This window comes from Hyaena hyaena, unplaced genomic scaffold (genome assembly GCF_003009895.1).
Source record: "Hyaena hyaena isolate Hyena2069 unplaced genomic scaffold, ASM300989v1 scaffold_0, whole genome shotgun sequence".
Taxonomy (NCBI): domain Eukaryota; kingdom Metazoa; phylum Chordata; class Mammalia; order Carnivora; family Hyaenidae; genus Hyaena; species Hyaena hyaena.
In genome coordinates, this window is record NW_024080632.1 from 12,887,611 (window position 1) to 12,912,548 (window position 24,938).

The 24,938-nt window shown below is 43.9% G+C and overlaps 2 protein-coding genes across 2 annotated transcripts; one reads left to right on the top strand and one right to left on the bottom strand.

Moving 5' to 3' along the window:
• The first annotated feature begins 1,565 nt into the window (after positions 1-1,565).
• On the top strand, positions 1,566-4,015 carry DYNLL1 (dynein light chain LC8-type 1). Its single transcript, XM_039220540.1, has 3 exons — positions 1,566-1,683; positions 1,883-2,020; positions 3,587-4,015. The coding sequence occupies exons 2-3, from the start codon at positions 1,889-1,891 to the stop codon at positions 3,722-3,724; spliced, it is 270 nt and encodes an 89-aa protein (XP_039076471.1). The 5' UTR covers positions 1,566-1,683; positions 1,883-1,888; the 3' UTR covers positions 3,725-4,015.
• A 2,881-nt stretch (positions 4,016-6,896) lies between these two features.
• Positions 6,897-24,815, bottom strand: COQ5 (coenzyme Q5, methyltransferase). The gene is made up of 7 exons (XM_039225226.1): positions 24,578-24,815; positions 20,129-20,278; positions 16,056-16,277; positions 11,449-11,555; positions 8,657-8,745; positions 7,743-7,854; positions 6,897-7,662 (listed from the first exon to the last, which is right to left on the bottom strand). The coding sequence occupies exons 1-7, from the start codon at positions 24,777-24,779 to the stop codon at positions 7,561-7,563; spliced, it is 984 nt and encodes a 327-aa protein (XP_039081157.1). The 5' UTR covers positions 24,780-24,815; the 3' UTR covers positions 6,897-7,560.
• Between the last annotated feature and the right edge of the window lie 123 nt (positions 24,816-24,938).

A 24,938-nucleotide genomic window follows, 5' to 3' on the forward strand; every position in this document is an offset into this window, starting at 1 on the left:
GAATTATTTTAACTCATGAAACCCATAATCCCTTCATTGGAAACCTGGAACTTGGAAAAGCCTCTTAATTTTACTTAATTGATAGGCACACGTGGACCTGAGGTCCTCATTATTCCCATCAGTTTCTCTTTGGAGTTGTGTGCCTGTCTGGTCCAATTGTTTTAAGGGGTCTCGGGTTACTAAGAGTAAGTGGTCAAGAATAAAAATGCAGAAATGTACACAAAAAGCTTCTGGTTGCATGATGAATCTCATAACTTGCTAATGGAAGTTCAACAACACATTATAGGCATGGAAGTTCAACAACACATTACAGGCATTTAAGGGTTGGTCAAAATCTTGCTTGACTCTTGGGACAGTTCCATCAGCTGATAGTTTTTGATAAGATTAGTTGAGCACCTGCTACATGCCACACATTGTGTTGAGGAACTTCAAAGGCTTTATTAGTCCCTTTAATATTCCCAAAGTGTCCATGAAGTGGTTTCCCTTCACAGTTAGTCCCCCTTCACAGATAAGAAAACTGACATTCAAACAGTTAGTAAATGACAGTGCTGGGATTTAAAATCCAGATCTGATCCTGCTCCCCAACCCCCCAAGACCTAGCTTTTTAAACCACTTAGTGGTTGGTCTCCCAAAGTCAGAGGAAAATACCGCTGAGGGATGCCTTTCTATCCATTTGGGCACCTCCGCCCTGGAGATCATCCTCAACCAAGAAGCTCCCACACAGGAAAGACTGCCTCATCAGAGCAAGAAGCAAGCCCCACCCTGGACACACACACCTGGTATCAGCACTCCCAAATCCACCCAGATGGCCCCCGAGCCCCTGGAGGGGTGTCTCCATTGCCCAGCAGGATAGGAAACCTCCTTCCATTCCTGAAGACCTCCGGGCCTCCCTCGGCCCCCTGCCCCAAATTTCAAGACAGGAACGGCTATACAATTTGCAGGACCCAGTGCCAAATGAAAATGTGGGGTCCCTTGTTAAAAACAAAACAAAACAAAACAACAAGAAACAAGAATTTCAAGAATGTGAGGGTAGAGCATTAAACCAAACCCTAGGGCGCCTCTTCTGCGACTGCACTGGTCACTTGTTCATAAAGCCGGCCCTCCTTCAGAGATACCTTGTCAGTGAAGAGACTGGTTACCTCAGTCAGAATCCCCAAATCCTTGGACCTGGGGTGGAGGTGGGAGGTACGTAGGACACCCAGCTTCCCAAGATATCCTAGAACCTACCCTGGGACAACCTTCGAAAATTTCAAGGCACTTCTCCCGGGTTGGGCACAAAGTCCCCTCGCACCCCTCTGGTCTCTGGGTGGTCCTTAAGACCCCGCCCCAGCTCCACCTTCGGAGTGTGTGGGCCTCACCGCGTGCGGCCCATTGCCGGGGCAACCGACGCCGCGAGAGATGCATTGTGGTCCGCAACAAAATGCAGGAGAAAGATCCTGAGGGAACCATTGAGGTCATGGACCAATGGGAGAGTCCTGGGGACTGCGTCAAGCCAATGGGGACGTTCGGTGGGGGGCGGGGCCGGCGGGAGCAGGGCGGGGCCTAGGCACTAGGCGGCGGCGGCTGGCGTGGGGCTCCTTAGATGCGCCACGGCTTCGGTAGCGACGGTAGCTTCAGGCGGGTGTGAGCGTCGTCAGCCCCTCCCCCAGGAGACTGTTGCAGTTGGCCACCCCCTGCTCCTCGGTGAGGGACTCTCGGGGCCTACAGTGGGCTTCCTCGCCTGGTTACATCCCCCGACGGACTTCTCTCGCCGTTCGGTCTTCGCGGCCCGCGCTTTCTGAGAAGTGGGGTGGGGGGCGGGAGGAATGGGCTGGGGGAGCTGGCGCTTCAGGCGCATCCAGCACCCCAACTTATTACCCCTTGCCCGGGCCTCGCCCCCCAGGTAACCATGTGTGACCGAAAGGCCGTGATCAAAAATGCCGACATGTCGGAGGAGATGCAACAGGACTCGGTGGAGTGTGCGACTCAGGCGTTGGAGAAATACAACATAGAGAAGGACATTGCGGCCCATATTAAGAAGGTGAGGACGGGGTGCGGGCGGGGGGCTCGGGCCGTTTGCGCCCAGCTGGGGCGAGTTACAACTTAGCCCTTCTCCCCGGTGCTGCGTCCCCAGAGCGCTTGGCAGAGGTCCTTGGAGGCACGCAGGGCAGCTCGGTGTAGAGGGTTCCAGAAAGGACGCAGATGAATTCTGCGCTCCTGATGAGAAGACCAGACCCTCGGCGCCCGAAGTTTTTTTATTACCCAGCTCCGCGGGGGGAAAGCGCCACCTAGCAACGGTTTCTAGGATCGGGGAGCAGCGGTTCCCCTTTCTGCAGGATTCCTGCGCGGAGGATCCATCTGGGTGTTCCGGAGGGGGCGGGGGCGGCTGCGTGGGTGTTTCCAGCCTGGTCGGAGGGACGTGTTGCCAGCCTTCCAGTGGGGAGTTCAGTCGGCAGCTGAGGAAAAGTGGGTGGTAGTGGTGGTTAGGGTGCTGGGGCGAGGGCTTGGTAAATAGCATTCTGTAGAAAGCTGGCAGGACTGCCAATTTCTCCGAGCTGTGTTTTCTGGAAGGGAAGGAAGCTGGCAGCCTAAGCCGTGGGAGGGTTCCCAGTTGAGAATACGGAGATGAGAGACTTGAGATGGAACAGAAATACCTTTTTTGACCAACTCAGCAGTACGTTCATCTAGCTTGTAAGAATATTACTCCAGTAGATCTGAAAGATGTTCATACTGCACACCCTATATGAGAGCCGAATTTTGTGTAACTCAACACAGAATTGTAAGAATTTTACAGAGAAAGGTTAGCTTTGGCACTTGCCTTACAGTCACCTAAGCAAAGAAATTATCACGGGCGTTCTAGTCCTCAGCCCCCTGGGGTGCGGGGAAAATAGGGAAAGTTGTTTCTGCAATTTGCCATCTTTGTGTACCAGGTGGTAGGTAGATGGGCATCATCAGGATAGATGTGGAAGAGAGGGCTATTGAAATTATCATGAAGGATAAAATCTGACCAGGTGGCTGTCAGATTCTGCTTCTAGCATTCTTTCTGTAGGATCAGTGGATTGCAAAGGATTTTGCCCCTTTTTAAATTTTGATCCACAGAGGTTTAGATGCTAATTGAGGCTTTGCCCTTTTGGACCTCTTTTGTTTTCATGGATTCTGGAGTGCAGTTAAGGAATAGGGTATTTTCAGCTAACTATTGACCGTTTGGATTTTGTGGTGTGTGACCTACAGTAGGATATCACTTGTTCTGTTTACACATGACATAAACTGGAACTGTTCTCTCCTGCTGTTAATTAACAATATCATAAAAGATACGAAGGTGAAATTACTGTGATAACAAAGCGCCCTTTGAGGCTGCCCTTTCTGCCTTCTACCTCCCCAACCCCCATTCTCAGCTTAGCTCAGACTGCAAGTATGTTTGCATTAATGCACTATGTAGGCGACTTGGAGCTGGGGAACATTCTTTCATGCTAAGAATTTGCAGATGCTAACGTTCCTCCTTTCTGCTCCTACAGGCTCTGCTAATCTAGGAGGCAAACTCTGACCTCTGGTTTAGCACTGAAATTCTAGTGTGTTCTCTTTTTCTTCTCCCCTCTCCCCCCACCAGGAGTTTGACAAGAAGTACAACCCCACCTGGCACTGCATCGTGGGGAGGAACTTCGGTAGTTACGTGACACATGAAACCAAACACTTCATCTACTTCTACCTGGGCCAAGTGGCCATTCTTCTGTTCAAATCTGGTTAATCGCATGGACTGTGTCACACACCCAGTGATCCATCCAAAAACAGGGACTGCAGCCTAAATTCCAAATACCAGAGACTGAAATCTTCAGCCTTGCCTAGGGGAACACCTTGATCTTTGAACCTTTTATTGTGTTGTTTTGTACAGGGCATTCTCTGTACGAATTTGTTGTGGTTATAAAACAATTAGCAAAACAGCTTACATTTGTATTTATTTTCTATTCCATACCTCTTATCCCATGTTTTTCCTCCTCAAAATCCATTCCTTTCAAAAAATAAATCTGTTGGAGAAGTATGTGTTAGTTACGATTTGTTCAAATCTAGGGTTGAAAATGGCCTATCACTTGATCCTAAGTAGGTTAGTGGGGGTCAGGCCTTGAAGTTGGTTTCTGTGGGATTTAATAGACTGGCGTATTCCTCGTGCTCTTGAGTCTTTAATCTGTCCCCTCCTGCAGCTGTTGTGCATGGAAGAATAACTACTCAGAAGTGCATGTTGAGAAATGCATGGCAGAGAAACTTTCAGATTAAATCTTATGGCTAATCTGATAAATACTATCCTTAAATGTTCATTTTGTTAAAAGACACTGTAGAATGTTCTGGATCTCAGGCCTTGGGAGGTGATGATGAATGAATGTGTAGAACTTTATTGAAGCTTTCTGTGGCTGTAAAGCCAATTACAAAGTTGAGCTAATGAGAAATTTGCTGGGGTATGGGCTATCCACCCCTCCTTTCCTGCCTTGTCCCAAAAGGACGCTCAAAAGATTAAAAGTGGTCTTAAAAAGGAAAATGAAAGTTTCTGAGCAGCAGCCCTCCATGTGATTCTAATAAAGTCTTTGCAGGAATTTAAACATGTAAGCCTGCTGTGCTGTGCTTTAACTAGCTGTGCTTAGAAGCCCCATTAACAATTAAATGTGAATTGAGGCTTTCATTAAAAGACCCAATTAAAGCTGTGGATAAGTAACTTTCATTAAAGGTTTCCTGCTATCGATTTTAAGAAGACTTAAGTCTTTTCTATGAAGAAAAGCAAATACAGCAGACTTGGCTTTTGTAGGTATAAGGAAACATGCCAGAGGCTAAAACAACCCACACTCCTCTTGGAAGTTGCAAGAAAGGTCCTAGCTTTCTAGTTTCCCTAGGTTACTTTCAATGTTCTTGTGAAGTAAGGCTTTTTGTTTCACTTTGGATCTGTGAGATGCAATTAGGATTTCTGAGCAGCTGAGCTATTGCTGACACGGAAGGGGAGGATAGAGTTGAGAGGACTCCATTTTAAGAGCAGCATTAGGTTGTAGTATCTTTGGGAGAGGTTTTAAATCCGGAACTTGGGGTTTTAGGAATCATAGTGAAATTGAGCTATGTTAGGACTGGGAAAGTTTCAGGGTAAAGAGGCAAACTATTTTTCCTGTTTTATCGTAGTTAAGATGGGAGAATTTTCCCCTTGCTTGCCACAGGAAAGAAGGATGAGATTCTGTGGAACAGTACAACGGAGTTGATTTAGTTTTGTATTTATATAAACAGACTGAAGATGTTCCCATAATTCATTTTTCTTTTTTGTGACCTGGCTATATTTCAATTTGAAGTCTCTAAAGCTGTATCAATCTTGTATAGTTAGCCCTACTTCCAAATAGTCTTCCAGTAATAGACCCCAGAGCTGATTTAAGTCCACAAAGGGCTGGACGTTGGGGGTAGGGGTGTTCTAATTTGATCAGGCCCATATCTACTGCCTGAAAGTGGCAGCCTTCAACATTTTATTTTTAAATGTTTATTTTGAGAGAGAGGGTGCAGGGGAGGGGCAGAGAGAAAATCCCAGGCAGGCTCTGGGCTGTCAGCACACAGATGCAGGGCTTGATCCCATGAATGGAAAGATCAGGACCCAAGCCGAAATCAAGAGTCAGATGTTTAAATGACTGAGCCACACAGGTAGCCCTGTTTTTGATTCAGATGTGAGAAAACCACTTTGCCAGGGAAATAGAACTGGGTTGATGGTTTATGAAATTCCTTCCAGTTTCTGCCGCTTGTTAACTCTAATTTCAAAGGCTAAAGGGCTCCAGCTGGCTGAGAAAATGTAAACTGAAAGTTTTTCTAAGGGTTAGCACTTTGTCAAATGTTCTTTTGTTATTCTTTCAGATTGTTATATATAGATAGCTGTGTCTGAAAGCCTTTTTTTTTTTTAAGAGTACGTGCATGTGTGAATAGGGAAAGGGGAGAGAGAGAGAGAGAGAGAGAGAGAATCGCAAGCAGGCTCCATGCTGTCAGCTCGGAATCCAGGGTGGGGCCTGATCTCAGGTCATGTGAGATCATGACCTGAGCTGAAATGCTTAACTGACTGAGCCACCCAGGCACCCTTGAAAGCTTTTCAATAACAGGGCAAGATCTTGTGAGTGAAGGTACATAAATGATCCCTACTGGGCCAGACCAAAACACGGCATATATCTGAAGGCTTCTGAAATAGCCTCGAACTAATTAACCACAATAAGCACATGGCCAGCCAAGTCACAGGTTGCTTTCTGCAATTTCTTACTAAAGCTTCTTAAAAACCCTAAGCTTCATTCACTTCTCAATATTTATGGCCTCACTTTAACATCAAATGGACTGTACCCAGGAGACCAGTGCTGTGCCCAGCTCTGCTCCTTAGTACTGGGGGGTGTGGGGGTAGGAGGGGTAGGCTAGATAGTTTGAAAACTAATTTTTTTTGGCTGTAAAAGCCTTCAAATGTATTTTGATAAAGAAGCTCTGGAGGGGCACCTGGACGGCTCAGTCAGTTAAATGTCCGACTCTTAATTTTGGGTCAGGTCATGATCTCACGATTGTGAGCCGGAGCTCCGTGTTGGGCTTGATGCCGGGAGTGGAGCCTGCTTGGGATTCTCTCCCTCGGCTCCTCCCCCTCCTGCTCTCCTACTTGTGTGTGCAAGCGCGCTCTTTCTCTCAAAAAGAAAAAAAGCTCTCCATATAAAACACAAAAGCAGGGGGGCGCCTGGATGGCTCAGTCGACTGTTTGGCTTTAGCTCAGGTCATGATCTCACAGTTCGTGGGTTCGAGCTCTTGAGTCGGGCTCTGTGCTGACAGCTGGCTCAGAGGCTGGAGCCTGTTTCCGATTCTGTGTCTCCCTCTCTCTCTGACTCTCCCCTGCTCACGCTGTCTCTCTCTCAGAAATAAATAAAAAAACACAAAAGCAGGAGTTTGCTGGTACATTTATTCTTTCAACAAGGACTTGTTATTTTCTTCATGACAGGCACTGAGGATACAATGGTGGTTTTGGTGGAAGAGGACTGAGTGATGACAAAAATGTAGTTCCCTCACCAGCCCCTCCCCGAGAAGAAATAACAAATACCACACAAATTGTAAACGCCTTCCGTGGTTCACTTCATAATTCTAGGTGTGACTGTTAGCCTCTGGCTTGGGCTGGGTTTTTGGCCCCAGACTTAGTCCTAGGCTGAAAGGCTGACTCAGGTACAGCCAGGATATTTTCTGGTTCAAATCATCATTGGGTTCAAATGATTCATTATCCCTCTGGAAGGTAGCTCCAGCAGAGAAGCTACAAATGCACTTCAAAAATGAGAAGTAGTGCTGGCTTTACTTCAACCACACACTGCACAGCCAAGAAAAATTAGCAGGAGTTCAGCACAAAATATAGACCAAATACCTCTGGGAGAAGACCTGAAGCAGCTCAAAGTGACAAGAATCTGGTTCTACCACTTTGAGATTGGTCACCTGAGAACAAGAGTCCAAAGCACACCTCCTTAGGAGGAGATGGTCTGCTGCTGGTCTCACTTGCCAGAGTAGCCTTTACTTCCAGGCTTTTGACAGGATGTGACTGGTTCGCACTCCAGGACGGTAAAGGAGTTAGAGTTTGAAGCCAGAATGAATGGCCACAATACCTGATGTGAGACTTTCATAAGTCACCTTCTCAAAACCTGCACCCTCTATCATCTCTTTGAACTCCTCCTGAAACACAAAGAAAGATACAGCAAGGATCACCTGGATTTAAACTCTAGGGCCTTTGTTGTAAAATAATGGTTTTGTACCTGAGGTGGGAACTGTCGGATACTCTCTACGAGGTATTGGTAGGACTTCCAGTCTCCTGCGATGACTTCGCCCAGGACAGGAATGACCTGGAAGCTATACAGATCATAAAGCCTAAACAAAAGGACAAAAGATTAAGATAAGAACATGACCCCTGATAAGAAGCAAGACGTTTTAGGCCTACTGTCATAAATCCAAATGCCTTGTAGGGATCAGTACCTGAAATAAGTGCTCTGGGCCAGGTGCAAGACCTGGAGTAGTGAGGATGTGGTGACAAGGTACAATTAGGTGCAGTTAGGAAGTAGCATAAAAGAGAAGGCGCGGGGCACCTGGGTGGCTCAGTTGGTCCAGTGTCTGATTTCGGCTCAGGTCATGATCTCGCAGGTTCATGGGTTCGAGCCCTATGTCAGGCTCTCTGCTGTCAGTCTGGAGCCCGCTTTGGATCCTCTGTCCTCCTCTCTCTCTGCCCTCCCTCCACTTGCGTTCTCTCTCTGTCTTTCTTAAAATAAATAAACTTAAAAAAAAAAAAGTGGAGAAGGGGCAAATGGGGCAAATACTACCCAGCTCTGACTACTAGCATGTGGGAATAGGTGCTTACTCAGTGTTGCCATATATTTGATTCCTCAAGTGAAGCTGGAAATTCAGGTTTTCATGTAAAACTTCCTGATTTTTTACATGAACATCTAAGGCAATTTCTTAAAATGGGATGAGCCAAACAAAATATATCTGTGGGCCAACTTGAGCCTTTGAAACTCTTCCGGCTTTGGTGTTGTCATTCAGAACTGGCTGACCTCTGAGGTGGCACGGGGTCCCCTAGAGACTCAATGCTTCTCTCTTCCTAGCTATTTTCTATCCATTTGGGGATGGGAAAGCCTTGGCTAGACAATGAGAATTTGGCCCTGTTAACACTGCCAACCTGGATATGAGGGGATTGTTCACTTGGCTAAACTCCAGACAGAGAAACCGTCCTCCTGGCTTCAGGACTCGATGGGCTTCCTGCAGTGCCTGAGCAAGACAAGGAACAAGAGAAAATATTCCTCAGCAGAACTCGCTCAATTCCATGAGGCCAAGACAGCTTTAACTTTAGTGGGCATTATAAAAGTTAGCATTTCTCAGCTGGAGAGCTGTAGTAGCCGAAATAAGCCTATGCTATTCTAAATTTTTTGGCACAAAGAGAAGGTTACTTGGAGCATTTGGATTTATACAACCACATGGTTTCACAATTTATTAAAAGCTTATTTCAGAATTTTTTTCTTAATTTTTAAATGTTTCTTTATTTTTGAGAGAGAAAGTATGAGCAGGGGAGGGGCAGAGAGAGAGGGAGACACAGAATCTGAAGCAGGCTCCAGGCTCTGAGCTGTCAGCACAGAGCCTGACGCGGGGCTCAAACTCAGGGACCTCGAGATCATAACTTGAGCCAAAGTCAGATGCTGAACTGACTGAGCCACCCAGGCACCCCCTTTTTCTTTATTTTTAAAAGTAAATTCTTGGGGCACCTGGGTAGCTCAGTTGGTTCAGCGTCCTACTTCAGCTCAGGTCAAGATCTCATGGTGTATGGGTTCAAGTCCCATAAAGGGCATGCTGCTGTCACCGCAGAGCCTGCTTTGGATCCTTTGTACCCCCACCCCTGCCCCTCCTCTGCTGCGCTCTCTGTCTCAAAAATAAACATTAAAAAAAAAAGTAAACTCTGCCCAACGTGGGGTTCAAACTGACATCCCGAGATCAAGGGTTTCAAGCTCTGACAGAGCTCGCCAGGCACCCCTATAATTACTTATTTAAATCACAGTGGATATTCCTCTTTGAGCTAGCAATTTTACTTCAAAGAACCTATTTTATAGAAACACATCTATTGGGATATGCATAAAATAAATGTTTATTTTTGAGAGAGAGAGAGGGAGAGGAGAGTGAAACAGGATCCAAAGCAGATTTTATGCTGATATCAGTCCAATGCAGGGCTTGAACTCTTGAACCACGAGATCACACCCTGAGCTGAAGTGGGACACTCAACTGACTGAGCCACCCAGGCGCCCCTCCAAGATCTATATTTAAGCGAAAAGAAGCAATGAACAAAATGTTTCATATGTTAATATCTAAGAAAAAAACCAATAAAAACATTTACACAAGAAATTGGTGATTGTCTGGAGGGAGAGGATGCACTGAATGATTAGGACACATGGATAGGAGGCATACTTTCACTGATACAACTTTTTGTACTTTGAACTTATTCAAAAAATGCTTCTAATTAAAAGAAATAATAAACTGGCTACATACACAGGCAGGTCATAAAAACCAAGCTGAAGTGTACCATAATGACATCCCACCAAGGCGCCTGGGTGGCTTAGTCAGTTAAGAGTCCAACTTTGGCTCAGGTCATGATCTTATGGTTTGTGAGTTCAAGCCCCATGTCAGGCTCTGTGCTGACAGCTCAGAGCCTGGAACCTGTTTCGGATTCTGTGTCTCCCTTTCTCTCTGCCCTTTCCCTGCTTGCACTCTGTCTCTCTCTCTCTCTTTCAAAAATAAATAAACATTAAAAAAAAATCCCACGGAAAGCAGAGGAACCAGATAACTGGAGCCCCCATTATAGAACCAAAACGTGGTGCCTTGCCTATTGTCTTCAAATGCTTTGGGATAGAATGTTGAAGTAGAAATAAAGAACTGCATCAGGAGGCACCTGGCTGGCTCAGTCAGTGGAGCATGAGACTCTTGATCTTGGGGTTCTGAGTTTGAGCCCCATGTTGGGTACAGAAATTACTTAAAAATAGGGGCACCTGGGGGTCTCAATCAGGTAAGCATTTGACTTTGGCTCAGGTCATGATCTCAGGGTTTGTGGGTTTGGGCCCCACATTGGGCTTTGCGCTAGCAGTACGGAGCCTGCTTGGGATTCTCTCTCTCCCTCTCACCCTCTCTGCTCCTCCCCTACTCAATGCTTTTTCTTCCCCTCTCTCAAAATAAATAAACTTAAAAGAAATTACTTAAAAATAAAATCTTTTTTTTTTAATTTTTTTTTAATGTTTTTTATTTCTAGGAGAGAGAGAGAGAGACAGCGTGAGCAGGGGAGGGTCAGAGAGAGAGGGAGTCACAGATTGAAACAGGCTCCAGGCTCTGAGCTGGCAGTCAGCACAGAGCCCGACGCGGGGCTCGAACCCACGAACCGCGAGATCATGACCTAAGCGAAAGTCGGACGCTTAACCGACTAAGCCACCCAGGCGCCCCAACTTAAAAATAAAATCTTAAAAAACAAAAAGAAAAAAACAGAGCTGCATCAGATTACAAGCTGAATGTTCCCTTTTCCCTACAGAGGAACCCACTACTCTTTACTACTTTCTGCCAAAAGTGTTTGACTGCCTCTTTCTGTGTCAGCCTTTGAAATGCCCTTGATCTGCAAACACACAGGATCAGACAACTTCACAAATGAGAGGAATCAGATGAAATGCCAGAGCGAAACTGACAGCTCAAAGATGTGAATACCAACCCAAGCAACAAAGGCTTCTATGGGGATCTGCTCTGTGGTCTTGGTCTTTTTCAATTTTGTGACTAGGAAAACTGGCAACTTCAAGGACTGAAGTCCCTAAGCCTGAAATGGTCATTCCACTCAAGAGTTGGGTCGAGTGAAGAATCTCTCCCTCCTTCCTCATTTTCCACGGGGCCACGTGAAAGTCACTCTCATACTGTGAGAGTCACTCAGGTGGAGGATGCAGCCATTCATACCTGATCAATGTGTGTGACATTCCGGATCCCAAAGGCAATAGTGTAAACATCAAACTTGTCATCATCAAAGGGCAGTTCTTCAGCATCTCCTAATACCCAAGCAAGTCCTGAAAGAGAACAATCACTTCTAGTCTCAGTCTGGGTAGCTCTCTCTTCTGCACCCAGTGAATTGTCAAACCTGAAAAGGGCATCACAGGAACCCCCCAATTTGTAGTCAGAAGGCAGAAGAATAGGCAACCTGGACACCCCGTTGGTGGCTGACTTCTGAAGTTGGGGGGATTATGTAGTAGTGAGCCTCTAAATCTGTGGAATCTCAGACTACCTCTGGGAGTCGGTGTCACAATTGAACTGAACCACTGGACACCTAGTTGGCGTGGGAGAACTGGAGAACGGTTTGGTGCTGGGCAAATACCATATACGTGGTATCAGAAACCATCACACACCTGCCTTCATCACTGGCTTCCTGGCTACTGGCTTTAAGGTGTCCTGTCCCCCTGAGGATTTGATTCCTTGAAGTCAGCAGGAAGTTCTTTCCCCAAAGGTCTCAGAGTAGAACATGATGAATACTTGGTTGTACCCCCCATCAAGCAACTTTTACCCAACTAAATGTTTTGTATGAAGTACCGTGGTTAAGATCCCAGGTCCTGAGGTTAGACTGCCTGGATTCTAATTCCAGCTTCACCATGTATTAGCTATATAATCTTGAATAAACTACTTCGTCTGTTTCCTCATCTGTAAGGTAGAGTTAATAAGAGTATCAGAGGGTCATTGGAAGCATTGGAAGTACACAATTTAGCCTAGTTATATTGGTTCTGTTGGAGAATCAAAGTGTCTCGCCCCAAGTCTGGTCATAAATTCAGAAAACACCCAAGGAAACCCCATAAAAGAATGGCTGTGTCCTCTAAGGATACCAATTTGGCTTTGATATTAGTCAACTTGTGACAAATTAGACATAAAATGCAATATAGAAGGAAAGCTCTATAGAGGAAAGAAAATGAAAATAACCTTCCTAGAAAGCAACTAACAGTATTTAACAAGCATACATAAAATAAAAGTAAGCATACCCTTTAAGCCAGCTATTTGGTTTTTAGGAGGAGGGCACTGACATCACCACCATCATTTCATTTAGCAGCTGCTCTGAGCCCTTGATGGCAAGGTCTATATTATCACTTTACATACATTACTTGTATCACATTCTCATACCAATTCCGTGGGATAGCTCTTATTATCATCCTCATGTTTTAGATGAGCAAATTCGAGTATCAGAAAGGTTAAAGCAGCCTACCCAAGGTCATACAGATGGACTGGAACTGAGGTTGTTTTATCCCAGAGCCTGTGTTATCAACAGCTATGGAATATTACCTCCTACTGTAAGGTGGTTTTTATTCTCTCCATTTAAAAAAATTTTTAATGTTTGCTTATTTTTGAGAGAGGGAGTGTGACACAGACAGAACATGAGTGGGGGAGAAGCAGAGAGAGGGAGGGAGACACAGAATCCGAAGCAGGCTCCAGGCTCTGAGCTGTCAGCACAGAGCTCAATGCGGGGCTTGAACTCCGCAACAGTAAGATCATGACCTGAGCTGAAGTTGGCCGCTTAACTGACTGAGCCATCAAGGTGCCCCTATTCTCTCCAATTTATAGATAAAATAACTGAAATGTAGAGAGTTTATTTATTTATTTTAATTTTTTTTTTAATGTTTTATTTATTTCCAGGAGAGAGAGAGAGAGACAGCGTGAGCAGGGGAGGGTCAGAGAGAAAGGAAGATACAGACTCTGAAATAGGCTCCAGGCTCTGAGTTGGCAGTCAGCACAGAGCCCGACGCGGGGCTCGAACCCACGAACCGCGAGATCATGACCTAAGCGAAAGTCGGACGCTTAACCGACTAAGCCACCCAGGCGCCCCATGAAATGTAGAGAGTTTAAACATTTGTCCACGGTTATATAGAAGGTAAAAAAATTAACAAATACATGCAGATATTTACAAATACGGATGTTACAATGCTGTGCTATGTGCAAAAACACTAGAAAAAAATGAAAGATTAACTGGTTATTGCTTATGTAAATTGGTTATGTGAAATCTTCATGATTCACCTCCATACAGGAGAATATCATAAATAATGATTTTAAGGAATTTTTAATGACATGGAAAAATCTCATGATTCAATGCTGAATTAGGGCAGGATACCAAATTTATATATACAGGAAGGCTTTGATTTCACAAAAAGGAAATGAGAATGATTTGCAATTAGAGGTAACATTTACTTTCTTCTTAATACTTTTCCAAAATCCAAAAGTTCTCTCAAACAAATCATGTTTATAACCTATCAAATAATTTGTTTAAAGTGCTTGCCCTCAGAGTTTCCATTTGGGGAGGAAGTACTCCATGTACAATATGAATAAAACAACAGCGCTACACATAAATATGCCATTCACGTTAACTTCTACTATTACAAAATAAAATCTAGGATCTTCCTTAGTCTCAACTCTTTTTGCATGATAGTTTTTACAAGCACATCATTATCGGAGACTGACAAAGCCAGGAGGAAAGATAAAGAAAACTGTCCGATGCAGCACTGCGTAATTCCTATGCTGGTGGATTTGTCTTGGCAGTTGGGAGAGGCTGAAGGGCAAGCTATGCTATGGAAGAGATGATTCCAGAAATGGAACCCTGCCTATCATTTCTAGCTTTGTTCTCCATTCTTTATGGCTAAGCACCAGAGGGAAGGGAAACACGTTTTTCAGTAGGATTAAGGAAACATTGTGCCTTTGTCTAAAAACACTAGGGACTGTCTGCTTTCTGATCAGCGCGGATGGTTAACAAAAGAGCCCTTCATCTTGCAGGCCAAGTGGGCTGTGGTTCGTCTAGGCAGCTCGTTCTGGGGGTGGGAGGAGGAGGAGAAGGAAGAATTGAACTAAAATAACCGTAGACACTCCTGGTGGGGGAGGGGAAGGCCAGGAACGCAGATGTTGACCTGAGGGACTTTATTTCCTTTGTCCTGTCCCAATGGCTGTGCCTGCAGTGCTTGGCCAGTGGGGTAGAGGGCAGTGCAGGAGCTGTGACAAGCGGGCTAAATGGGGGTGCCGTGCAGCTGCCAGAGCCTTATTCTACTTGGAAAGAACTGGGAGAAAGTATTTTAAAACATCAAAACAAAAACATGAAAACAAACAGAAAGCCAAATGTGAAGTCTACATCTTTAAGCCAGGGGCTCAAACTGTCCACTTTCAGGTTGCAGTGGCTTCCCAGAGACGTGCAGTCACTGTCATCTGCTACTGAGAACACTATTTATGGGTATTTCTTTCTTTTTTTAAATGTTTTTATTTATTTCTGAGAGACAGCGTGAGCAGAGAGGGTCAGAGAGAGAGGGAGATACAGAATTAGAAGCAGGCTCCAGGATCTGAGCTGGCAGTCAGCACAGAGCCCTACGCAGGGCTCGAACCCACGAACCGTGAGATGATGACCTGAGCCGAAGTCGGACGCTTAACTGACTGAGCCACTCAAGCGCCCCTATGGGTGTTTCTTAACTCTGTCAGGTGGGCCCTCTGAAAAACAGATGCCGATAAAATAATTTAAGAAAAGAAAAGAAAAGAAGAAAAAAGAAAAGAAAAGAAAAGGAAAGAAAAGGAAGGAAGGAAGGAAGGAAGGAAGGAAGACTGAGATGATGGAGGAGTGCAAAAGGTTTTTTGTTTGTTTTGGAGGGGGAGTGTAGGGGAGAACACCTAGGGAAGAGGAAGCCAGACTGAGCAGGTCAAGCCTACAGACCTCAGTGCAGAGCTGATAAAGCCACGGTCAAGCCAACAGGGAGCTCTGGAGCCGTGCCAGAAGAGAGCCTAACTTGGAAGCTGAGGCAGCGCCTAACAGTTGTAAGAGCTGGAGGCTGTCAGCTGCTCCCACTCTTTGTGTCTGAAGGGCATGTTTCTGCTTTAGAGACAGAGCACCTTCTCAGCTACCACATCTGTCAATCTCTCTGAGTACTGCTGGGACACGGGTGGGCTCAACAACAGGGCACTGGGGGCAGCAGGGAGTTGCTGGGAATTGAAACCAAAACTTCTGTCTGAGGGCCTAAGAGCTAAGATCAGAAGATTCAGCTCCAAATTGGGATCTGCCTATTTAAAAGTTGTGTTCCTTGAGTAAGACACTTCAGCTCTTTGGGCTTTGGTCATCCGCTCAGTCACACAGGGCTGATAATCTAACTCCCTGGGTTGCAGAGATAATGTACACAAATCATACAAACGATGATTTCATGCAAATCATCGTTGACTCCTGCCTATCTATACATTTTTGAAAGCTGAAAAATAAAGCATGTCAACATTTTATATATCTCATTTCATAAACATACAAACATGGGGCGCCTGGGTGACTCAGTCGGTTAAGTGTCTAACTCTGGATCAGGTCATGATCTCTTGGTTTGTGGATTCCAGCCAGGTGTTGGGCTGTGCTGACAGCTCAGAGCCTGGAGCCTACTTTAGTTTCTGTGTCTCCCTCTCTCTCTGCCCCTCCTCTGCTCTGCTCTGTCTCTCAAAAATAAATAAATGTTAAAAAAAAAAAAGAAAAGAAAAGAAAAAAACACACAGATATTTCTGCCCTGTCTACTTTCTGTAGGGCTTACCAGCATTGTATCCTTGAGCATGGGCTTTCTGCTTTCCAATCTTTAGCATCTCCTTGTTGATGTCACAGATCACGACCCGGGAACCGCCCAAGGGATCCTCTTCATTTTGGTACTTTTTGGCAATTTCTTCCCAGGATACATTTTGCTGGGCCCGTAACTGCCTCTTCTGCTTTCCCTTATGCTGTGCCTGAATATAATTAAGGAACCGGAATGCAATGTCACCTGTGGGAAGTCAACAGGAGGAAAGATGCAAACACAAATACAAACAAAACCCCAGCATTTCCAAAACTCAAACAGAGAAACAAAGGTACAGGACTTGAGGAGTGTACAAAAATTGAAGTTTTTTCGGGGCGCCCAGGTGGCTTAGTCGGTTAAGCGTCCAACTTTCGCTCAGGTCATGATCTTGCGGTTCGTGGGTTCGAGCCCCACGTCGGGCTCTGTGCTGACTGCCAGCTCAGAGCCTGGAGCCTGTTTCAGAGTCTGTCACTCCCTCTCTCTCTGACCCTCCCCTGCTCATGCTGTCTCTCTCTCTCCTAGAAATAAATAAAACATTAAAAAAAAAATTGAAGTTTTTTCTTCATTTATATAGTTAACTAAAAAAAAAACATCAATTTTTAAAAACTTAAAAAATATATATATTTAAAGCTTGTTTATTTAATTTTGAGAGAGAGAAAGAGCAAGTGCAAACGGGAGAGGGAGAGAGAGAGGATCCCAAGCAAGCTCTGTGCTGCCAGTGCAGAGCCCAATACGGGGCTCGAACCCATGAACTGCAAGACCTTGACCTGAACTGGAACCAAGAGTTAGTTGGATGCTTAACCAAATGAGACACCCAGGTGTCCCTTCTAATGTATTTTTCAAGATTTTATTTATTTTTTAATTAATTAATTTGTTTTGAGTGAGAGAGCGTGTGTGCACACGAGTTGGGGAGGGGCCAAGAGAGAGGCAGAGAGAGAATCCCAAGCAGGTTCCATGCTGTCAGTGAAGAGCTCAATGTGTCCATCTCACAAACCATGAGATCATGACCTGGGCTGAAATCAAGAGTCAGATATCTGGGGCGCCTGGGTGGCTCAATTGCTTGAACATCTGACTATTGATTTCAGCTCAGGTCATGATCCCAGGGTTGTGGGATCAAGCCCTGAGTAGGGTTCTGTGCTGAGTGTGGAGCACTCTCTCTCTCTCCCTTAGGTCTCTCTCTCTCTCTCCCTCCCCTGCTTGTGCTCTCTCACTCTCTTTCTCTCTAAAATAAAAATTTAAGGAAAAAAAAAGAGTTGCAATGTTCTGTCAACTGAACCAGCCAGGTTCCCTGTTAATTTTTTTTTTTTGGTTCCCTGTTAATTTTTAATATTTTTTTTTAATGTTTTTATTTATTTCTGGGAGACACACACACAGCGTGAGCAAGGGAGGGTCAGAGAGAGAGGGAGATACAGACTCTGAAGCAGGCTTCAGGCTCTGAGCTAGCTGTCAGCACAGAGCCTGATGTGGGGCTCGAACCCACAAACCGTGAGATCATGAACTGAACCCAAGTCAGACGCTTAACTGATTGAGCCACCCAGGCACCCCTAATTTCTAATATTCTTGAAAACATTTTAGGGTGCCTGGATGGCTCAGTTGGTTGAGCATCTAACTCTTGATTTTAGCTCAGGTCTTGATCTCAGCATCATGAGTTCAAGCCCCACACAGGGTTCCACACTGGGCATGGAGCCTACTTAAAACAAAAACAAAAACTTAAAAAAAAAATGTGTCATGCATGAACACATTCTCACTATAAATGACTCATCTAAATATTTAACATAAAACATATAAGTTCCATTCTACATACCCTCTCCAGATGTAACCAGTGTTAAGTGCTTAGTGGGAGCCCTTCCAGTCTCTGACTAATAATTGTTAGGAAAGCAACATAAGGGTATAGTTCCCAGCAATGGGTCTCTGCCCTACCACTTCCCACACCCTGTTCAACTCCCCGGATACCAGTTCCTTCTCAACTCTTCCAGCTGTTCCTTCTGTCGGTTCCAGCTCTTTACTTACCACATTTATAGTGATATCTCACCCCTCATCTCTGGTTGCCTCCATCTTCCCAGTATATTCGTATCACATTTCATAGTTCCTCATAGATTCCTTTGTAAACTAGAGTAACAGACTAATTAATATTTTACTTCTGTCTCATCAACTACAGATGGTGCCTCTTGAATCCCTTCAACCTTCTGTTGTATGAACTTTAATGCTGTCATGACTGATAACATGTATTGTTTGCTCTACCGCTATAATTACTGTCTCCTCTGCTTTGTTAGTGAGAGTCTAAACGATGAAAATCAAGTGTTTATGTTATCATGACCAGGTAAATACTGTTTGGGTAAAAGGGTGCTTTCTAGGATCACATTTCCTTTGTTATAATGTTGTTTTTATTTTCCTTACGCTATCTGCAAGAAATGTATCTTTTTCAAAAACTTCTTTTTAATGTTTATTTTTAAGAAAGAGAAAGACAGAGCGCAAGCTGGGGAGGGGCAGAGAGAGTGAGGGAGGCACAGAATATGAAACAGGCTCCAGGCTCTGAGCTGTCAGCCCAGACACGGGGCTTGAACCCACAAGCTATGAGATCATGACCTAAGCTGAAGTCAGATGCTTAACCTTTAGACTGAGCCACCCAGGCACCCCAAGAAATGTATCTTAAGTTTTTCCAGTCTTTCCAATAAATTAGTTATTCTCTGGTTACTTTTCTACATAGTTAAGTACCTTATATGTAGTTCTATGAAACAACTTAAAACTTAACACAGGGATCATATTCTACACATAGTTATACAACTTGTTTTCTTTCTCTTCCTATTGAATATGTCCTTGAGAACTTTTCACCAGTATTTATAGCATTCATTTAAATAGCTATACAATATTTCATAGAAGGGATGTGTTTTAATTTAAAACAATTTCTTTACTGAGGCAGAAATAGGTTACTTCCAATTTTTCACTACTACTAAAAATGATGCAATGAGCATATTTGTAGCTATGTATTTTTAAAATGTCTTTTTTAGGGGTGCCTGGGTGGCTCAGCCAGTTAAGTATCCAAATTCAGCTCAGGTCATGATCTCACAGCTCATGAGTTCGAGCCCACATTGGGCTCTGTGCTGACAGCTCAGAGCCTGGAGCCTGCTTCACATTCTGTGTATTCCTCTGTCTCTGCCTCTGCTACTTCCCCTTCTGGTGCTCTTCTCTCTTTCTCAAAAATAAATTAAAAAAAAAAATAATTTTTTTTTCCACCAGACTCTCTTTTATTATTTTATTTATTTATTTTTTTTACAAATAGTTTATCGTCAATAAAAAAATTTTTTAAAGGAAAAAAAAAGGGGCACCTGGGTGGCTTAGTCAGTTAAGCATCCGACTTTCGCTTAGGTCATGATCTTGCGGTTCGTGGGCTCGGGCCCCGCGTCGGGCTCTGTGCTGACTGCCAGCTCAGAGCCTGGAGCCTGTTTCAGTCTGTGACTCCCTCTCTCTCTGACCCTCCCCTGCTCACGCTGTCTCTCTCTTTCTCCTAGAAATAAATAAAAACATTAAAAAAATAAAAAATAAAAATAAAAATAAATAAAAGAAAAAAAAGAAAATGGTCAAGTAGAGGGTGAGATGTCATTGGAGTAAAAAGTAATCTATTTACTTTGTAACCCTGTGCATTTTAGAAAAATGATAGGCATAAAGCTGATATTTTGTGCTTTTGAGTGACATTTAGTGAAACCTTTCTTAGAAGTATATTGATTTTTAGGGCACCTAAAATTTTTAGGGTGGCTCAGTCAGTTAAGTGTCCAACTCTTGATCTAGGCTCAGGTCATGATCTCACAGTTTCGTGAGTTCAAGCCCCACATCAGGCTCTGTGCTGACAGTGTGGAGCCTGCCTAGGATTCTCTCTCCTCTCTCTCTGCCCCTCCCCCCTCTCAAAATAAATAAACAAAAATATTTTTAAAAAGTAGTATATTGATTTTCAACTACCATATTCAGCCTAATGGTAGGTAAGCTAGCTCAGTCCAACAAGAAACACTAACTTCTATAAAATAACACTCACTGATACTCAAGGATTCTTGACTGGACATTACCTGTACCTCCAGCAACATCGAGCAGCTGGGTTCCAGGAAATGGGCGCATCTTCCAGAGCAGCAAATCCTTCCAGATACGGTGGATACCAAGACTCATCATGTCATTCATCACATCATACTTCTTGGCCACACTTTCAAACACATGATAGACTGACACAGGAGAAATACAACACAATTAATTGTGCTATTAACAAGATTAACTTGGGGAAGTCCTAAATGAAAGAGGATGAAGCTTTTCTCCCCTGAAGTTGCGTGTCTTTGTCAGGTGAAGTTAAGCTATAATGCTTGATGCCCAAATCTACTCCCCCTTTTTAAATCTTTATTTATTTTTGAGACAGTGCAAGTGGGGGCAGAGAGAGGGAGACAGAAGATACAAAGTGGGCTCTGCGCTGACAGCAGTGAGCCTAGTATGGGCTCAAACTCACAAACTGTGAGATCATAAGCTGAGCCGAAATCGGACACTGAATGAACTGAGCCACCCAGGTGCCCCCCCTCAATCTACCCCTTAGCCTCTTTTTAAAAAGACTTAAAATTACTCTATCTAAGAAACCAACCTCTTTTCTGCTGTCTTAGTTACCTTTATCTAGGACCAAGACCCCATAGTAATGCCACAAACCTACTTGGTACTAAATAGATTTCCACTTCTTGGAGGATGAGGAGTATGGGATTTTTCTAATGGTTATTATAATAGAAAACAACAAAACTATTAGAAAGACATGGCTAATAGATGGGAAGGCCTCACCTCATCTCTGCTGGGGTCACAGAGAAAAACCTCAGGTACAACTTGGGGCCAAGCTACATTGCAGAGGGCCCTCATAAATCTCCTCATAAATCTAATAGGATCAAGGGTGAATGTGGGAGCTGAGCTAACTGGAAAAGGAATTTACTATCCAAGACACTTTAAAGCACAGGCTACACTTAACTGCTTTACACCTGTTTCTCTGCCCATAAGATGAAAAACTCAGTGTCAGCTCCGTATCACCCTGCCATAAGGCTGAAATAGGTAATGGAAAGATGTTTTGAATTTCATATGAAATGTGCTGCATTTCCAAACATTTGCAGTGATCCAAACCATCACTCTTCTACTGAATCAACAGACTGTAGAGCCCCTCCTTTAACTCAATCTTGAATGCCTCTCTCAACCCCAGGATCTCCAAGCTTGCTTTTTTCTTTTCAACATCTTTTGGGGGTCCTGAGGGACACTAAGGCTCAACCCACTGAGTATAAGCAATTTTTGGCTTGCATGGTTCTGATATACGTGAACTTCAGTTATGGTGGCTTAGTTAAATAACATCAGCCCCCCAGCAACATCATTCAGTCCCAATGGTATATCAAAGTAATCGCATAAAGTACAAATTCCACTGGTAGTTCTTCAGTTCCTAAATCAGTCTGTAAACAACAGACATGATCAGTAACCAAAGCGGTTGCTAGGTCACTGCACATCAGTCATTCAGTTCACACACAGATAGCAAAGCATATAGTTGTGTTACCTCCTTATCTCTCAGTAAACTGCCTGCGGCATTTTACAAAACTAGATAATTCAAAGAGGAGACTGGCCACTGAAAATGAAAGCACCGCAAAGAAATGAAAAGTGGTCTTACAGGAAGTGAAATGTCCATGGGATTGGAGGAGAAACAGCTGGCTACACTGATACTCCAGAGATTCCAGCTATGCAGCTGGAAAAACTTTGTGAAGGGTGAACTTATGGATGTAAATGAGGATGTGGTTGTGACAAAAAGGATGAAGATATCCCAGAGGAAATGATGCCAGTGAAAAAATCTCACACTAAAGGAATTCCTGGGGATATTTCATGAAACGTGAAGAAAATGAAAAGTAAAAAGAAAAAATGTTACAAGCTGATTGAAACTTAGAAAGGAGCATGGCAATTTTCCAAGGCATAGAGCAGAGGCTTGCTCCCTATGGTAAATTCTATGACCAGAAGGTAGCAAACACTGTCCAAACTACTCTTCAGACATTTTTTTCTTACGAAGGAATAAAACAATGTTTCTAATTTTTTTATTAGAATTTGAACTCAGTAAGAAAAACAAACTTAAAATTTGAAACTTCTGACTACATTAAATAATTTTTTAGTGTATTACATCTTTATAATTTTTTGTAATGTTTACTTATTTTTGAGAGAGAGAGAGAGTGGGGGAAGGGCAGAGAGAGAGGGAGACACAGAATCTGAAGCAGGCTTCAGGGACAGAGCCTAACGCGGGGCTCAAACTCATGAACTGTGAGATCATGACCGGAGCCAAAGTCGGACACTCAACCAACTGAGCCATCGAGGTGCCTTTACATTAAATAAATTAAAATTAAACCTAATCTGGGGGCACTTGGCTGGCTCAGCAGTAGAGCTTGAGCTCACAAACTGATCTCAGGGTTGTAAGTTCAAGCCCCAGGTTGGGAGTGGAGCCTACTTAAAAAAATACATAAATAAAAAGAATAAAGAAATTTTAACCTAATTTTAAATTATAGTGTGCTAAATAAATATTGACTTTATGATTTGTTTCATTGGCCCTATACACTTATAACTAACAGTGAGAGAGTTTTTGATATTCAATAATATTTTTTTTTAAAGTAAGCTCTATGCCCAATGTGGGGCTTGGATTCATGACCCTGAGATCAAAAGTCACATGCTCCACCAATTAGCCAGCCAGGTGCCCTTGATGTTCAATAATTTTTAGAGGTCATGGAACAGTTGCCATTTTTCTCATTGATAATTAAGATCATTGTACAAGGTTTCAGTGTGCATACATGGTCCTGCAATACTGTCCCAAAGGAAGACTGCCAGTACTTCAATGTTGGCTCTCAATGTGGGAGATCTATATTTAGCTCAGTGGGTAACTTCTTCCTTGCTTGTCATTGTGTGAGATGTTTTTATATGTTGTAAAGTACAACACAGAGGTTAGGCATTATTGTCATTTCGGAAGCAACCCACCTGAATTCAACCCACTTGAGTTCAAATCCCCAATTTTGCCACTTATTAGCAGAATCTTGGGCAAGTGACTTAGTATCTGTTTCAACAGTTTCTTCATCTATAATATCAGGCTAATAACCCCTACCGCATAAGGTTGTATTTATAAGAATTAATGTAAAGTATGTAAAAATGTTTCAAGTCCTTAATAAAAGTTTACTGTTGTTTTACTTGGCCCCTCTTATTTCACAAGCAGTTATCAAGCTTGTGTATTTTAATGTGCATCAAGCACTAAGGATATAGACATGAATAAGCCATTCTCCTAGCTTTCTGGGGATTCACAGTTCTGTGAAATAAATGTTAATTTAAAATAATATTCAAAGAGTTACAGTAGAGCTATGTATTTAGTAAGGCAGAGGTGAGAGGTAAGACAACTAGTCTTTAAAAGGATGGGACAGGGGGCGCCTGGGTGGCTCAGTCAGCAAAGTGTCCGACTTCAGCTCAGGTCATGATCTCACAGTCTGTGGGCTCGAACCTCATGTAGGCCTCTGTGCTGACAGCTCAGAGCCTGGAGCCTGCTTGGATTCTGTGTCTCCCTCTCTCCCTCCCCCTCTCACACTCTGCCTCTCTCCATCTCTCTAAAATAAATAAAGCGTTAAAAATTTTTTTTAAAGGATGGGACATTCCATTGTTAATTCTTTCTCTTTATTTCTTTGGTGACCAAAGGCCCAAGAGAAGGAAACTCCCAGAGCCTCGCCAAACCCATCTGTAAAATGGGCATAATACCTTCTCCATTGTAAGTGATACAGCTGGAGTTTTAAAACAGTTCCTTTCCTTTCCCATGCCTATAGCACAATGGACAGAAAGAAACTGCTCAACAATACCAAAGCTTTATTGGGCAGTTATGAAGTGCCAGGCGTTGTTCAAAATACTTTAACGTATGAGGTAAATCTAATTCTAATAACTGTAAGAGAAAGGTTACTATTATTCCTACTTGTAAAACTTGGAAGCTGAGGCCCAGAGAAGTTAGTTTCCTTCTTCCTTTCTAGAAAAAATGGTCCAACCCTTTAGCAAGAGGTGAAAAACATGAGCTGTGCGGTCACACCAAACTGATGTTTACTTCAACCCCACTGATGGATGTTTACTTCAACCCCACCACTGACAACGTTAAACGGGGCAAGTTCTTGTTTAATCTTTCAGTCTCAATTTCCTCATGCGTAACTTGGGGATAACAATACCCATCGTCGGGAGGTTCAAATGAGAAGTGGAAATAATATCTGCATGGTGCCTGGCACATCATAAACATCCGGTTGCTGGGATTTAGTGATAATTACTGTGTTCAATAAGAGACGTCTAAGCTCTGAGGGGTCAGGCTGAGGTGACTCTTCGTAGGTCAGGACTGCACAGGCTACGGCATCCAAGTCAACAGGACGCATCCAAGTCAACAGGACGTATAATCAACTCCTAGCTGAGCAGAAGAAACTAGATCGCAGATAGTCAGATCCCTCCATCCGCCCTCTCGCCCCTTTCACCTTTGCCCCCCTTCTCTTCCTCCGACACAGTCTCAAACCCGAAGTGTGTTTCCGTTGCCTCCTTCTTTTGGGATAATTGCCGCGTACCCAGCTGGCCCCCAGCCCAGGAGCTACGAAACCCGGGGAGCTCGCAGCACCGCATCACCCGCGACCACCTACGACCGCAGTAGCTCCATAGAGCACAGCTCCTGTGGGCCGCCATCTTGGCAGTAGGGTGACAGCGGCCAGACTGTACGTCGTATTGCGTCACTAGAGGGCCGACGGCGGCCGGTAGGAGACAGTAGTAATCGAACGCGTTCTAAAACCCTTTACTAGAGAGCTCTGCGTGACCACTGGGATCAGAGGCTGCTTAGTCTTTGGG

Excerpts from the sequence above, each read along its gene's own strand:
- DYNLL1 (XM_039220540.1), top strand. The coding sequence starts at position 1,889 with ATGTGTGACCGAAAGGCCGTGATCAAAAATGCCGACATGTCGGAGGAG. Across the intron at positions 2,021-3,586 it reads TTGCGGCCCATATTAAGAAG|GAGTTTGACAAGAAGTACAA; the intron begins GTGAGGACGGGG and ends TCCCCCCACCAG.
- COQ5 (XM_039225226.1), bottom strand. The coding sequence starts at position 24,779 with ATGGCGGCCCACAGGAGCTGTGCTCTATGGAGCTACTGCGGTCGTAGG. Across the intron at positions 20,279-24,577 it reads GGAAGAGAAGGGGGGCAAAG|TCTATCATGTGTTTGAAAGT; the intron begins GTGAAAGGGGCG and ends CTCCTGTGTCAG. Across the intron at positions 8,746-11,448 it reads ATGTCACACACATTGATCAG|GCACTGCAGGAAGCCCATCG; the intron begins GTATGAATGGCT and ends TGTCTTGCTCAG.